Consider the following 15,600-nt stretch of genomic DNA (forward strand, 5'->3'; position numbering starts at 1 on the left):
TGGATAACCTTATTTACTATTATGTATAGATTATTATAATTGTTTTCACTCTTTATACAATGCAGAGAACACCGGAATAAGAATTAGCATTTAATTACCATAGTGAATTATTGTAATGTTTGTTTATGTGTCAATTAATTCCATAAGGGATGGGTTGCCAATTGGCTATTTGACACGAAAATAACATTTCATTAATCAATTTGACAAAATCGGTGTCCCTTCTAGACATGACCAGCGGAGGCTGCTTTGAAGCTCCCGCGGCTGTGGAAAACAGGAAGTAGAATGACGTTTGTTATCACAGTCACATGCTCAAGTCAAGCTCGATCAGCTGACTGCATTCCTTCCCTTTTTGATGGTTCGACTTTTCTTCTCCAATTGAACGCTTTCGGGGGGTGATTAACAGTATTTATATTATTCAGACCGTTTGGTGTCAATTGTAAACACCAACCTGAAGGTAGTGTTGTGAGATTTCCCGTAAAATATCGCGGTTTGGGTGATTGAGTGGATCATGAACGGACACGCCATTCTCTACACCGGGGTCACTTTGGCCTTCTGGAGTACTATTCTCATCGTTGGTAAGAAAACGTTGTATATTTGCTAGCTAATGTAATGGGTTTAGTTAGCTAATGATGATGGCAAAAAATACTTGATTTTAAAAAACAACACTCATTTGTATTTATTGATTGTGACTGTCTGCTTGACAGATACTGTGCTGACTTGTTAACTAACGTGACGTTATCCCGCTGCGCTGCTAGTTAGTAGTAATTAAGTTGTCTCTGCAGTGATGTGATGGCTTGTTCACATATGTCATAATGTTTCAAGATCCCTAGTTATTTAGCTTTATAGCTTATTTGCATTGTATGTTGTTATTTACGCTTGTGGCACTGCCGTCAACTTGTTTAGCCATTTGTTTGTAAGAATTTGACAAACTGCTTACAGGAAGTAACGTAGCTAACTAACTAGTTAACGTTAGCTAGCAAGCGATTAACTAACTAATGTTCGACTGCATAATATAAGGCCCTGCACTAACAGCATAACTTTACTATAGAAAACGTATATACCACAACATAGCTAAATAAATCAAGCTAGCTTAGTTTCTACAGTCAGAAAAATAGGAACCTAAGCACTTCTCGTGTGAGGGTGAGCTATCACGCTTGCCTTCTGACATTTCATAATTTCTCGGGCACAATTTGGTTCTGTAACTCAGTGGCTTGACATTGCATGTACTGTACATAACTGTTCTGTACTGCAACACACATCTACATACAGTGTACACACACATGCATAAACTCATGAAAACGTTTCCACTTTTTTTCTGCGTTGGTGATATTTTTCAGGTATCTGCTACACAATCTTCGACCTTGGATTCCGCTTTGATGTGGCATGGTTAGTATGACAGTCTCTTGTCTTAGTTAGAATAGTAGGATATATCATAGGCATAGAATTTTAGCCTATATTCTTGAGTCTGGTGCTGATTACTAATAGAATTCCAGTCAGGTGGTATTTCAGAAGTGTTGACCTAGACTAAAGCTTAGAATGTTTGATTTCCGTGGTAAAATGATACTCTCTCACTCAGGTTCTTGACAGAAACGTCGCCCTTTATGTGGGCAAACCTTGGGATTGGCTTGGCCATCTCGCTCTCTGTTGTCGGAGCAGCTTGGTGAGTATTCTTAATTTCCCCCTTTTGAGTGTTGCATCAGAAGAGATTGTCCAATATGAATAGGGAAGTTCTGAAATTAGATTTGAAAATTCAAATAGCAACTAGTGTCTTGTCCCCATCCTCTTCCCTATTTCAGCAGGCTAAATTACTACTCGTGGATGGCAGGAGTATTATTTTAGTGTATCACTGTTTTTATGTTCTGCTTTATGTAGGGTTGGTCTGATTTTTATGATTAAATCGAATGTCTTGATTTGACATTGACGATATATTGTGACGTGCTAGACTATACTTTACAAATCAAAACTGCAGTTTTATTAGTTAGGCGGTATCAATATGTTAAATGATGTCTACATTTAATTAACTAAGCCTTAGTTTTTCACCAAACTAAGATTAAGTGAGAATGCGACAATAATATTGAAAAGAAATGCAAATTACACAGTCTGGAATTATCTAGTCATTAACGGCGCAACACGATTATATCGGATATTGCAATATTTGGAGTAACATTGTAGAAGAGGTCCCCCAGGTATCATCCCAAACCTAGTTTTATGTTCATAATGAATTTTGTTTTCCTTGTTTTACAGGGGCATTTACATCACAGGTTCCAGCATCATAGGAGGTGGTGTAAAAGCACCACGGATTAAAACAAAGAATTTGGTCAGGTAAGATATTCAAAGTGAAAATGTGTCATTATGGGCCGGTTTCTCAGACCCAGATTAAGTTTACCCCTGGACTAAAATCACAATTTAAAAATGCTTTTTAGTCCAAATCTAGGCTTAATTTTTGTCTATATTTGCGTACATTCAAAAGTTTGGGGACACCTATTCATTCCAGGGTTTTTCTTTCTTTTTTTACTATCTTCTACATTGTAGAATAATAGTGAAGACATCAAAACTATGAAATTACACATATGGTCCCCGAGTGCCGCAGCGGTTTAGGGCACTACATCTCAGTGCTAGAGGCATCACTACAGACCCTGATTCGATCCCGGGCTGTATCACAACCGGCCGTGATTGGGTGTCCCATAGGGCGGCGCACAATTGGCCCAGCGTCATCCAGGTTAGGGGAGGATTTGGCCGGTGTAGGCCGTCATTGTGAAATAAGAATTTGTTCTTAACTGACTTGCCTAGTTAAATAAAGGTTAAAATAAAAATATGGAATTATGTGTAACCACAAGTGATAATCAAAATATATTTGAGATTCTTCAAAGTAGCCACCCTTTGCCTTGATGACAGCTTTGCACACTTCGCATTCTCTCAACCAGCGTCATGAGGTAGTCATTTCAATTAACAGGTGTGCCATGTTAAAAGTTAATTTGTGGAGTTTCTTTCCTTAATGCGTTTGAGCCTGTTAATTGTGATGTGACAAGGTAGGGGTGGTATACAGAAGATAGCCCTATTTGGTAAAAGACCAAGTCCATATTATGGCAAGAACAGCTCAAACAAGAATAGAGAAACGACAGTCCATCATTACTTTAAGACAAGAAGGTCAGTCAATCCGGAACATTTCAAGGACTTTGAAGTGCCGCCGCAAAAAACATCAAGCGCTATGATGAAACTGGCTCTCGTGAGCACTGCCACAGGAAAGGAAGACCCAGAGTTACCTCTGCTACAGAGAATAGGTTAGAGTTACTAGCCTCAAATTGCAGCCCAAATAAAAGCTTCAGAGTTCAAGTAACAGACATCTCAACCTCGACTAACCGGTGCCCGCACACATTGACTCTGTACCTGTACCCTCTTTATATAGCCTCGCTATTGTTATTTCACTGCTGCTCTTTAATTATTTGTAACTTTTTTTCCTTATTTTTTGGGGCGGGTATATTTTTTAAAACAGCATTGTTGGTTAAGGGCTTGTAAGTAAGCTTTTCACTGTATGGTCTGCCTGTTGTATTCGGTGAATGTGACATAAGATTTGCCTCGGAGGAGACTGTGGGAATCAGGCCTTCATGGTCAAATTGCTGCAAGGAAACTACTAAAGTACTCTAGTAAGAATAATAGACTTGCTTGGGCCAAGAAACATGAGCAATGGACATTAGACTGGTCGAAATCTGTCCTTTTGTCTGATGTGTCCAAATTTGAGAGTATTTATTCCAACCGCTGTGTCTGAGACACAGAGTAGGTGTACGGATGATCTCTGCATGTGTGGTTCCCACTGTGAAGCATGAAGGTGTGAGGGTGCCTTGCTGGTCACACTCAATGATTTATTTTGAATTCAAGGCACACAACCTGTATGGCTACCACAGAATTCTGCAGCGATACACCATCCCATCTGGTTTATGCTTAGTGGAAATAGTAGCAACTGGTGGCTACTTTGAAAAATCTCAAATATATTTTGATTTGTTTTACTTTCATTAATTGTTTTACTACATGATTCCATATGTGTTATTTCAGTTTTGATGTCTTCACTATTCTAGATTTGTATGTTGAAGTTGGAATCCGCTTTGATGTGAAAACGAGTCATTAACTCGTTTTCAACCACTCTACAAATTTCTTGTTAACAAACTATAGTTCTGGCAAGTCGGTTAGGACATCTACTTTGTGCATGACACAAGTCATTTTTCCAACAACTGTTTACAGACAGATTATTTCACTTATAATTCACTGTATCATAATTCCAGTGGGTCAGAAGTTTACATACACTAAGTTGACTGTGCCTTTAAATAGCTTGGAAAATATCAGAATTATGTCATGGATTTAGAAGCTTCTGATAGGCTAATTGACATAATTTGAGTCAATCGGAGGTGTACCTGTGGATGTATTTCAAGGCCTACCTTCAATCTCAGTGCCTCTTTGCTTGACATGGGAAAACCAAAAGAAATCAGCCAAGACCTCAAAGAAAATTGTAGACCTCCACAAGTCTGGTTCATCCTTGGGAGCAATGTCCAAATGCCTGAAGGTACCACGTTCATCTGTACATACAATAGTATGCATGTATAAACACCATGGGACTACGCAGCCGTCATACCGCTCAGGAGGGAGATGCGTTCTGTCTCCTAGAGATGAACGTACTTTGGTGCGAAAAGTGCAAGGCAATCCCAGAACAACAGCAAAGGACCTTGTGAAGATGCTGGAGGAAAAAGGTAGAAAAGTATCTATATCCACAGTAAAACGAGTCCAGTATCGACATAACCTGAAAGGCCATTCAGCAAGGAAGAAGCCATTGCTCCCAAACTGCCATAATCAAGCCAGACTACGGTTTGCAACTGCACATGGGGTCAAAGATCATACTTTTTGGTGAAATGTCCTCTGGTTTGATGAAACAAATAGAACTGTTTGGCCATAATGACCATCGTTATGTTTGGATGAAAAATGGGGAGGCTTGCAAGCCAAAGAACACCATCCCAACCGTGAAGCACGGGAGTGGCAGCATCGTGTTATGGGGTGCTTTGCTGCAGGAGGGACTGGTGCACTTCACAAAATAGATGGCATCATGAGGAGGAAAATGATGTGGATATATTGAAGCAACAGCTCAAGATATCAGTCAGGAAGTTAAAGCTTGGTCGCAAATGGGTCTTCCAAATGGACAATGACCCCAAGCATACTTCCATAGTTGTCAAAATGGCTTAAGGACAACAAAAGTCAAGGTATTGGAGTGGCCATCACAAGCCCTGACCTCAATCCTATAGAAAATGTGTGGGCAGAACTGAAAAAGCTTGTGCGAGCAAGGAGGTCTACATCCCAGACTCAGTTATACCAGCTCTGTCAGGAGGAATGGGTCAAAATTCACCCAACTTATTGTGGGAAGCTTGTGGATGGCTACCTGAAATGTTTGACCCAAGTTAAACAATTTAAAGGCAATGCTACCAAATACACTCAATCAGTATGTAAACTTCTGACCCACTGGGAATGTGATGAAAGAAATAAAAACTGAAATAAATCATTCTTTCTACTATTATTCGGACATTTCACATTATTAAAATAAAGTGGTGATCCTATCTGATTTAAGACGGTGCATTTTTACTCAGATTAAATGTCAGGAATTGTGAAACCTGAGTTTACATGTATTTGGCTAAGGTGTATGTAAACTTCCGACTTCAACTATGTATGTTTTGTATTGATAAGACCAGTCTTTCCCATCAATGTTTTGTGTTAAATGCTATTGTTGTCCTGTCCACAGCATTATCTTCTGTGAGGCCGTAGCTATATATGGGATCATCATGGCAATTGTGATAAGTAACATGGCTGAGGTAAGCATGAGAGGTGACTTATGATATGATAATCATTTGTGTCCTTTAACAGTGGTGGGAAAAAGTACCCAATTATCATACTTGAGTAAAAGTAAATATTCCTTAATCGAAAATGACTCAAGTGATAGTCACCCAGTTAAATACTGCTTGAGTAAATGTCTTAAGGTATTTAGTTTAAAATATACTTAAATATCAAAAGTAAATGTAATTGCAAAAATATTTTTACTTATCAAAAGTAAGAGAACCAGATGGTATAATTGTCTTGTTTTTAAAGTTTACAGATAGCCAGGGGCGCACTCCAACACTCGGACATAATTTATAAATGAAGCATTTGTGTTTAGTGAGTCCGTCAGATCAGAGGCAGTAGGGATGACCAGGGTTGTTCTCTGGAGTGTGTGAATTGGACCATTTTCTGTCGTGCTCAGCATTCAAAATGTAAAGAGTACTTTTGGGTGTCAGGGAAAATGTATGGAGTAAAAAGTACATTATTTTCTTTAAGAATGTATTGAAGTAAAAGTTGTCAAATATAGAAATCGTAAAGTACAGAACCCCCCCCCCAAAAAAAATTACTTAAATAGTACTTTAATGTATTTTTACTTAAAGCAGTGTTGTAAAGTACTTATCACTATGACTATGGTGATTATAGTATTAAGATGGCTTTATCCCAAATGGCACCCTATTCCCTATATAGTGTACTCCTTTTGGTCAAAAGTAGTGCAATGAATAGAAAATAGGGTACCATTTGGGACTGAACATGTGGTAACTAGCCGTAGCCTCAGGAAGGAACTTCTTGGAGAACAGCCTTGAATCTTTCTTCAGGCTTACTGATGTGTGACACTGTAGTAGACCACTCCAATTTTATTAGACATCATTCTATTTCTTTACACACCATCTTTCCCTTTATAGAGTTTTAGCGGCACTACACCAGAGACCATTGGGGCAAGGAACTACCAAGCAGGTAAGAAGATAATTGCTGACATTGGGTGTTAATTAGCCTGTTTTGCATGACCATGAGTGACAAGGAGTTGGCATGATGGCACTAACAGACTGGCACTCAGGCTAGTTGTTGATTGGAAGCTGAACGCGTTCTTAATTTCCAATGATATAGAGGCAGGCTCAACATTAGATGTAAAGTAGGCACATTTTGCCATTGGCTTCAATAGCTCAAATGATAAAATACAATTTCAGGCAATAAAGTAAAGACTGTGCTGATTGTGTTCTTTCCTGACAGGCTACTCCATGTTTGGTGCTGGTCTTACTGTGGGCTTCTCCAACCTCTTCTGTGGCATCTGTGTTGGCATCGTTGGGAGTGGAGCCGCCCTGGCTGATGCCCAGAACGGCAGCCTCTTCGTCAAAATCCTTATTGTGGAAATCTTTGGCAGTGCGATTGGGCTATTTGGAGTGATTGTAGCCATCTTGCAGGTAACTGACATTCTTTTGCCACAGTTTTCATCCTTTGATTGGTTGAATAGCACAATCTTTCTGTAGCTGATTGCATGAACTGAATATAGGTTTGCTTCTTCTTGTTTTTCTTATTACATAATCAAATACATGTATTTTCTTGTAGACGTCGAAAGTAAAAATGGGTGACTAGAAGATGTATCCGCAAGACATAAGATCACGATGACAAGATCAATGGAAGACGAAGCTGGAGAAGCAGATGGATTGTGTAAATACATAGTAAATTATTGAAATGTCTTTTTTGTCTGTGATTGTTTTTAACCATTTGCTGAAGAGTGACATATTTGCACCATTTTGTCTTAAAGGAATGCAACCGAAAGGTTAGATTAAATTGCAGGTATTTAAGACAAAATCCTATCCCTTTTGAATAAAATTCATGTTCGTATTACTGCAGTTGTAGGAAAAAAGTAATTCATCTCTAGCAAGCTTCTTGGCATTCCCCACATACTTTTACTGTTGTATCAAATTTATTAGTCAGTAGTAGGGACATTTTTTATTATTGGGTTTCTTTAAAGCCATATTTTGGCAATGAGGCCCTGTCTACTTCCCCATAGTCAGAAACTCATGGATGCCCTTTTCTGGAATCTGTGTTCAGGTAGAAGAAATTTAGAGTTTCATGAGCCATCGCAAATCCGTAAAGAGCTGTTCTGTTCATTACATGGAATTGTGATAAATGCCTGTAAACAATTGGTTTGAAGTATTGAAATATTTGTATGCAAAAGTCATGGTATAACAAAGCAAATTATTATATATATGACTAATGTAATCCATAATGTTTTTCACTAGTTTCAGTTACTATATATTTATCAATGACTGGTGTAATTAATCAGTACTATAGTAACACTAAATGAATCAAAATGTATTCATACAAAGGTGATCTAAAGAGATATTACTCTGAAATGGTAATTGTTTTTTTTTACATTAGTCAGCTGTCATTCATTTAATTTGTGTGGATGTATGCATACCTTTTTGGTTGGCACTCTTCGGTTCTGATTGGTTAAAAATGAGAATAGTAAATTTGTTTGTGTATATAAAGGGTCTGTTTTGTGAACTGAGGGTGTTTACCATTCTATGTACCTTAGCTTGGGTTGTAAGATTTTTTGTTGTTGATCTAAGTGGTCTTTGTCCACAGTGAATGAGCTGTGGCTGAATATACATGTATATGATTTTAAGTGACCACCTATTTTTTTTGGTTTTGTTCTTTCCTTCTCAGATAGTTAACAGGGGGTTTACAGACCTATCTGTGGAGAGTGAGAAAGGTAGCGGTTTTCTTCAAGACCATTTGCCCTTGTACATTCTGCTTTCCTCTATTTTTGTGTAACTTTGAGCTTGAATACGCCAAGCTCCTTGTCTTGTAAATGGACTGACATGTATTATTTTGGAGAGATGGTACTCGAGCAGAACATCGATAAGAACTTCTTCAGACCGGTTGGCCTTTTTCTTAGTCGTGCTTTCGTTTAATTTTTTTTTTTAATTTAATGAATTAGCTGCAACATCCATGTCCACCAGTGCTACTGATTTTAAGACTTAGATTGAGCCCTTAAATGTTAAATACAATCCTTGTGTCTATTGTCATAAACTGGCATCCATTTTAATATTCATAACATCCAATTTGCTGTGACTGTGTTTGTCCCAAATTTCGCCCTATTCCCTACACAGTGCTCTAAGTTTGACTAGAGCACTATTTCCTATATATAGTGCACTACTGTTGACCAGGACCGGTCAACAGTAGTGCACTATATATAGGACATAGGGTGCCATTTGAGATGCACTTATGGAGGGCTCCCACTGAGTCCCCATCCTCTCCTTACCAACCATTTGATTTAAATGATTCAGCGGTGTTCATTCCTTGCTTTTGAACATTCCTTAATGACCTTCGGTGTAATACAAGGGTGACCATCCTGGTCCTGGAGAACCTCTGTACTGAACCATTTTACTTCAATGGATAACATTTGGACTGTAAGTCCCAACTGTTGTTGGTTTCAAAGTATGCTGCTTGAGAGAGGGCCGTGAATGCTCATGTCTTACTTTGAGAGACTAGGTCCTTGGTTGGCCACCTGTACTGTAGTGGTGTGTCATGTAAATGAAGATCTCTAGACCATGCCTCTGGCTTTAGTGACTGTGTTTAATATGTTGTGGTGAATCCATTGTTTTGTCATGTGTAAAAGTGGGTCCTCTTGACTTAATTGTCCTTGAAAGAATAAAATAGACCAAACTGACCGTTCAATCAAATGTATTTTATGAAGCTTTTTGTGTCAGCTGTTGTCAAAAAGGCACCAACTGCTCATAGTGTGGAACTGAGAGAAAGGGCTCTTATTTACCTTGGTTTCACAGCATGACCCCCATTTTCTCCAAAATACAATAGAGGCAGGATACTTGTCCCCATGATTAAGCATGTATTTCATGTATCAAAAATGACATTAACTTTTTTTTGACCAAATGAGCAGTTACTGCCTTTTTACTTGGTAGGGCAGCCTGGCCTAGACCACAGAGCAAGCTGAGGAGAAATCAGTGTCCAAGAAAAACTCCCTAAAAGGAAAAAAAACTTAGGAACCTGGCTCAGAGGTATGACCCATCCTCTTCTGGATGTAAGTCGTTTTTTAACATTTTGTTTCTGTAATGATCTTCCTTATGTCCCAGTCCCACTCTATAATTTCGATAGATGGCGCTATATATTAAATCATTTGCACATTTACTGGGGACCTATCACACCTTATGCCTCTGCCTTATTGCTTAATTACATTTACAAAAGTGGGGGCAGCAACATTTGCTATATGAATTAATTGACTTTTATTGACATCAAATTGTACCCTACAAAAGTGACGATATTACACTTACTGTAGTCCTGTCTTTTTAGCTGCAAACTACTAGAGATGTGCCATGCTGATAGGACCTAGTGTAAGCTCCCTCTGGTGGCAGAATACCCGAGAGTTTGGACCAACTGAGACTCCGTACTGAAGAGAGAGAGATGAACCTGCTAGAGTCTCCTTTTTGCTTCATATCAACACCAAACCTAACGGATTGACTGAATTATGTAGATAGAAGATTTACTACACTATATTTGGCATATTGCCCTCCGTAAATGATCAAACAAAATGAGGCATTCATATCTACCATGTCTTTTATATGGAAAAACGTTTTTAACAGTATCTGCACGAAAAATGAAATGACCGATTTTATCATCAGAAATAAAACGGGCTCCATGCTTTATTACGTGCATTTTTTTGTGAGTTTTTTTTTGTTATTTTAGTTTTTTTTAAATGACATTTACAGATTTCATATAAAAGCTTGGTGCAACAAAAAGGAAATGCATTCATAGAAGAGAGGAGGATTGCTTGCCACCTCAAGGTAAGACTATTCTATTTAATTTGTTCATCACATTTCGTTCTTTTGTTTACCTTGTATTTTTTTAATTTAGCCTGCCGTTTTGATTCTTTATTATCCCAAACATCTCCATTTATCAACATGTATATGTTTAATATGTTTAATTGTGGTTATTGATGTTTTTGTTATGCAATTTGCTTTGGTGTCATGCTGAAGCATCCTAGACCCGCGATTCTACATGCATTTGCAACGTCCTTTTTTTTTTTTTTTTACAAGAGACCCACACGTTCAACAACATTATTTAAATAAGCAGAACGGTCCTTGGAAGCAGCGGTGGAAAGATCCATCCTGCGCTGTCCGCTGGTATCAACACTGAACAAAAATATAAATGCAAAATGTAAAGTGTTGGTCCCATGTCTCATGAACTGTTCTATGAGCACAAAAAGCTTATTTCTCTAATTTTGTCCACAAATTTGTTTACATCCCTGTTAGTGGGCATTTCTCCTTTGCCAATATAATCCATCTACCTGACAGGTGTGCCAGGTCAAGAAGCTGATAAAACAGCATGATAATTACACAGGTGCACCTTGTGCTGGGGACAATAAAAGGCCACTCACAACTTTTGTCACACAACACTATGCCACAGATGGCTCAAGTTTTGAGGGAGCGTGCAATTGACATGTTGACTGCAGGAATGACCACCAGAGCTCTTGCCAGAATTTAATGTTAATTGTGTTGTGAACAGAGTGCCCCATGGTGGTGTTAGGGTTATGGTATGGGCAGGCATAAGCTACGGACAACGAACACAATTGCATTTTATCGATTGGCAATTTGAATGCACAAAAATACTGTGATAAGATCCTGAGGCTCATTATGAGGCCCATTGTTTTTAAAGTATCTGTATTCCCAGTCATGTGAAATACATAGATTAGGGCCTAATGAATTCATTTAAATTGACTGATTTCCTTATACATGTAATTCAGTAAAATGTTTGAAATTGTTCCATGTTGCATTTATATTTTTGTTCAGTGTAGTTATAAGAAGATGTAGCTGAAATGATAATTGTGTAGATAGGCTATAGCAACTAACTCATGAAATAGAGACGTGTGTGTGTGTGTGTGTGTGTGTGTGTGTGTGTGTGTGTGTGTGTGTGTGTGTGTGTGTGTGTGCAGAACCTGTCAAAAGTTTGGACACACCTACTCATTAAAGGGTTATTTTTACTATTTTCTACATTGTAGAATAATAGTGAAGACATCAAAACTATGAAATAACATATGGAATCATGTAGTAACCATGTGGAATTATGTAGTAACCAAGAAAGTGTTAAACAAATCAAAATATATTTTATATTTGAGATTCTTCAAAGTAGCCACCCTTTGCCTTGATGTCAGCTTTGCACACTCTTGGCATTCTCTCAACTAGCTTCATGAGGTAGTCACCTGGAATGCATTTCAATTAACAGGTATGCCTTGTTAAAAGTTAATTTGTGGAATTTCTTTCCTTCTCAATGCGTTTGAGGCAATCAGTTGTGTTGTGACAAGGTAGGGGTGTTATACAGAAGATTGCCTTATTTGGTAAAAGACCAGGTCCATATTATGGAATGAACAGCTCAAATAAGCAAAGAGAAACGACAGTCCGTCATTACTCAAAGACATGAAGGTCAGTCAATCTGGAAAATTTCAAGAACTTTGAGTGCAGTCACAAAAACCATCAAGCTGATGAAACTGGCTCTCATGAGGACCGACACGGGAAATGAAGACTCAGAGTTACCTCCGCTGCAGAGGATAAGTTCATTAGAGTTAACTGCATCTCAGATTGCAGCCCAAATAAATGCTTCACAGAGTTCAAGTAACAAACACATCGCAACATCAACTGTTCAGAGGAGACTGTGTGAATCAGGCCTTCATGGTCGAATTGCTGCAAAGAAATCACTACTAAGGATAGCAATACGAAGAAGAGACTTGCTTTGGCCAAGAAAAACGGTGGTGCTTCGCTGGTGACACTGTCACTGATTTATTTAGAATTCAAGGCACACTTAACCAGCATGGCTACCATAGCATTCAGCAACGATACACCATCCCATCTGGTTTGTGCGTGGTGGGACTATCACTTGTTTTTCAACAGAATGATTACCCAACACACCTCCAGGCTCTGTAAGGGCTATTTGACCAAGAAGGAGAGTGATGTTGCTGCATCAGATGACCTGGCCTCCACAATCATCCGACCTCAACCCAATTGAGATGATTTCGGATGAGTTGGACAGGAGTGAAGGAAAAGCAGCCAACAAGTGCTCAGCATATGTGGGAACTCCTTCAGACTGTTGGAAAAACATTCCTCATGAAGCTGGTTGAGAGAATACCAATAATATGCAAAGATGTCATCACGACAAAGGGTGGCTACTTTTAAGAATCTAAAACATAAAATATATTTGTTTCACACTTTTTTTGGTTACTACATGATTCCATATGTGTTATTTCATAGTTTTGATGTCTTCACTATTATTCTACAATGTAGAAAATAGTAAAAATAAAGAATAACCCTTGAGTGAGTAGGTGTGTCCAAACTTTTTATTGGTACTGTATATGTAATCATATAGATGTAACATTGTTTGCTGAATATGCTGAAATTATAGGCGACACAAATAGATATCACTATCTCTTGATCAGAATCTGGATGTCACATCATTGCAATTGTTCCTCATCTTAGTTGTCCATGTAACATTTACCCACTGTGTCATTTTGTGCATTGATGTGATAGGGTTTGTAGGGCCAAACTTATCAGAGATGAATTCTATCCACTGAAGTCTCACGCTAATTATATCCCGCCTGATCACAAACTATTTAGGAATAATATGTTGAGAACTACTTGATTTTAGTTTGTGCACTCTAGCAATGTGGCAGGGCTCTACAGTGCTACCATTTTACTTGCATATGCACCTAAATATGTTGCTGTGTGACCTGGATTCAAAATGTAGGAGCACCAGTGTGCCTACAAAAAAAAAATCACCCATATCATATATTTTGCAATGATTACTTCACTGCAGCCCCTAAGTGCTATGGAGAAGACACTGAGTACAAATTCTTAATTTATGAGGCAAGTCAGTTAAGAACAAATTCTTATTTTACAGTGACTGCCTACCCCAAACAACGCTGGGCCAATTGTGTGCCACCCTATGGGACTCTCAATCACAGCCAGTTGTAATACAGCCCGGGATTGAACCAGGGTCTGTAGTGACACCTGAGATGCAGTGCCTTAGACCGCTGCACCACTCGGGAGCCCCACTTGCCCCACTATGCATGACCGCCACCACTACTACAAAGAAAACGTCTTGTTACCTCAAATATTTTTCATTGTGGTCCAAAATGTCTTTGTGTGCGCCTACATTGATCAATTTAAGTGTACATGGGCTCCCTGTAAAAAAGGTAAGCATAGGCTATCTGTAGGCTGCCAACACAACAATACTATTTATGAACCTGGAACTTGCTCTCACATTTGCTTTCAAATCATTTTAGCTCCTCATATGTAACTCATTTATTTTTTGTAGGGCAACACCACCAAGTTGTTTACATGAGTACTCATTAACCTATTCAATCTGATGGCAACAGTCCCAATTTTAAATCTCTTATCATTCACAATGCATGGCTTCCCCGTAGGATTACATTTGATGGAGAACCTTGCTGGACGGATACTGTTGTCTGGAGCTTTTGAGGCAAGTGGCCTTCGTGCATTCCAATGATTGTGGTCCATAGCCTGAGAGCCCCCTCAGGGTGGTCAAAGCAGGTGTGGGGTGACCAGGGCCTGATTTTAAGAAATCATAGGCCCTTTGTTTTAGTTTTTTTTCATAGGTTTAGGTCCACTTGTAGAATCTATGCCAAGGAACATTGAAGCTGTTCTGGTAGCTGGTGGAGGAGCAACACCCTTTTAAGACACTCTATGTTGGTGTTTCCTTAATTTTGGCAGATACCTGTATGTGCTTGTGATCAAACTTTATCCATGGTTATTTTGTCTAAGCTATTGATCCTCTGTGGCTAAATTATGCTCTCTGGTGTATTTTGAACATTGAGAGGCCCTGAATCACACAATTGACCAGTCACATTTATTTATTATGCAGTTTTTGATTCTTTAAAAAACTTTTTTTTTACCCAATCAAGGCATGCCCCCCCAGTTACCCACGTGGGCCCCCTAACTCCTCTCATCCCCCATCTGATGATTAGCAGAGCGGCAGGCTGTTTACACTCATTGAGAGTTGGCTCCTGAGTTTTCCTGTGGTTGGCGGTTGCAGTGAAAAAAACATATAAAATCTATACTACATACAGTGCCTTGCGAAAGTATTCGGCCCCCTTGAACTTTGCGACCTTTTGCCACATTTCAGGCTTCAAACATAAAGATATAAAACTGTATTTTTTTGTGAAGAATCAACAACAAGTGGGACACAATCATGAAGTGGAACAACATTTATTGGATATTTCAAACTTTTTTAACAAATCAAAAACTGAAAAATTGGGCGTGCAAAATTATTCAGCCCCTTTACTTTCAGTGCAGCAAACTCTCTCCAGAAGTTCAGTGAGGATCTCTGAATGATCCAATGTTGACCTAAATGACTAATGATGATAAATACAATCCACCTGTGTGTAATCAAGTCTCCGTATAAATGCACCTGCACTGTGATAGTCTCAGAGGTCCGTTAAAAGCGCAGAGAGCATCATGAAGAACAAGGAACACACCAGGCAGGTCCGAGATACTGTTGTGAAGAAGTTTAAAGCCGGATTTGGATACAAAAATATTTCCCAAGCTTTAAACATCCCAAGGAGCACTGTGCAAGCGATAATATTGAAATGGAAGGAGTATCAGACCACTGCAAATCTACCAAGACCTGGCCGTCCCTCTAAACTTTCAGCTCATACAAGGAGAAGACTGAAGAGGACTGGCCATCCCACATATGCTCTCTCTAATTCTCTCTTTCTCTCTT

General features: G+C 38.8%; 2 protein-coding genes across 2 annotated transcripts in view; both read left to right on the plus strand.

Annotated features, from left to right (window-relative positions):
• The first annotated feature begins 299 nt into the window (after positions 1–299).
• Positions 300–9,534, plus strand: LOC139386955 (V-type proton ATPase 21 kDa proteolipid subunit c''). Its single transcript, XM_071132863.1, has 8 exons — positions 300–575; positions 1,338–1,386; positions 1,577–1,660; positions 2,245–2,322; positions 5,777–5,846; positions 6,753–6,804; positions 7,078–7,268; positions 7,414–9,534. The coding sequence occupies exons 1-8, from the start codon at positions 509–511 to the stop codon at positions 7,438–7,440; spliced, it is 618 nt and encodes a 205-aa protein (XP_070988964.1). The 5' UTR covers positions 300–508; the 3' UTR covers positions 7,441–9,534.
• Positions 9,535–10,621: 1,087 nt separating this feature from the next.
• LOC139386878 (beta-1,4-galactosyltransferase 2-like) overlaps positions 10,622–15,600 on the plus strand; it is a 150,010-nt gene continuing 145,031 nt past the window's right edge. The window contains exon 1 of the mRNA XM_071132740.1: positions 10,622–10,655. The gene's annotated coding sequence lies outside the window, so the exon portion shown is untranslated. The remainder of the gene's footprint in view (positions 10,656–15,600) is intronic.

Source organism: Oncorhynchus clarkii, chromosome 28 (assembly GCF_045791955.1).
Source record: "Oncorhynchus clarkii lewisi isolate Uvic-CL-2024 chromosome 28, UVic_Ocla_1.0, whole genome shotgun sequence".
Lineage (NCBI taxonomy): Eukaryota > Metazoa > Chordata > Actinopteri > Salmoniformes > Salmonidae > Oncorhynchus > Oncorhynchus clarkii.

Coding starts and splice junctions, on each gene's coding strand:
- LOC139386955 (XM_071132863.1), top strand. CDS start 509: ATGAACGGACACGCCATTCTCTACACCGGGGTCACTTTGGCCTTCTGG. Junction 1,387..1,576: donor TTCCGCTTTGATGTGGCATG/GTTAGTATGACA, acceptor TCTCTCACTCAG/GTTCTTGACAGAAACGTCGC. Junction 6,805..7,077: donor GGCAAGGAACTACCAAGCAG/GTAAGAAGATAA, acceptor CTTTCCTGACAG/GCTACTCCATGTTTGGTGCT.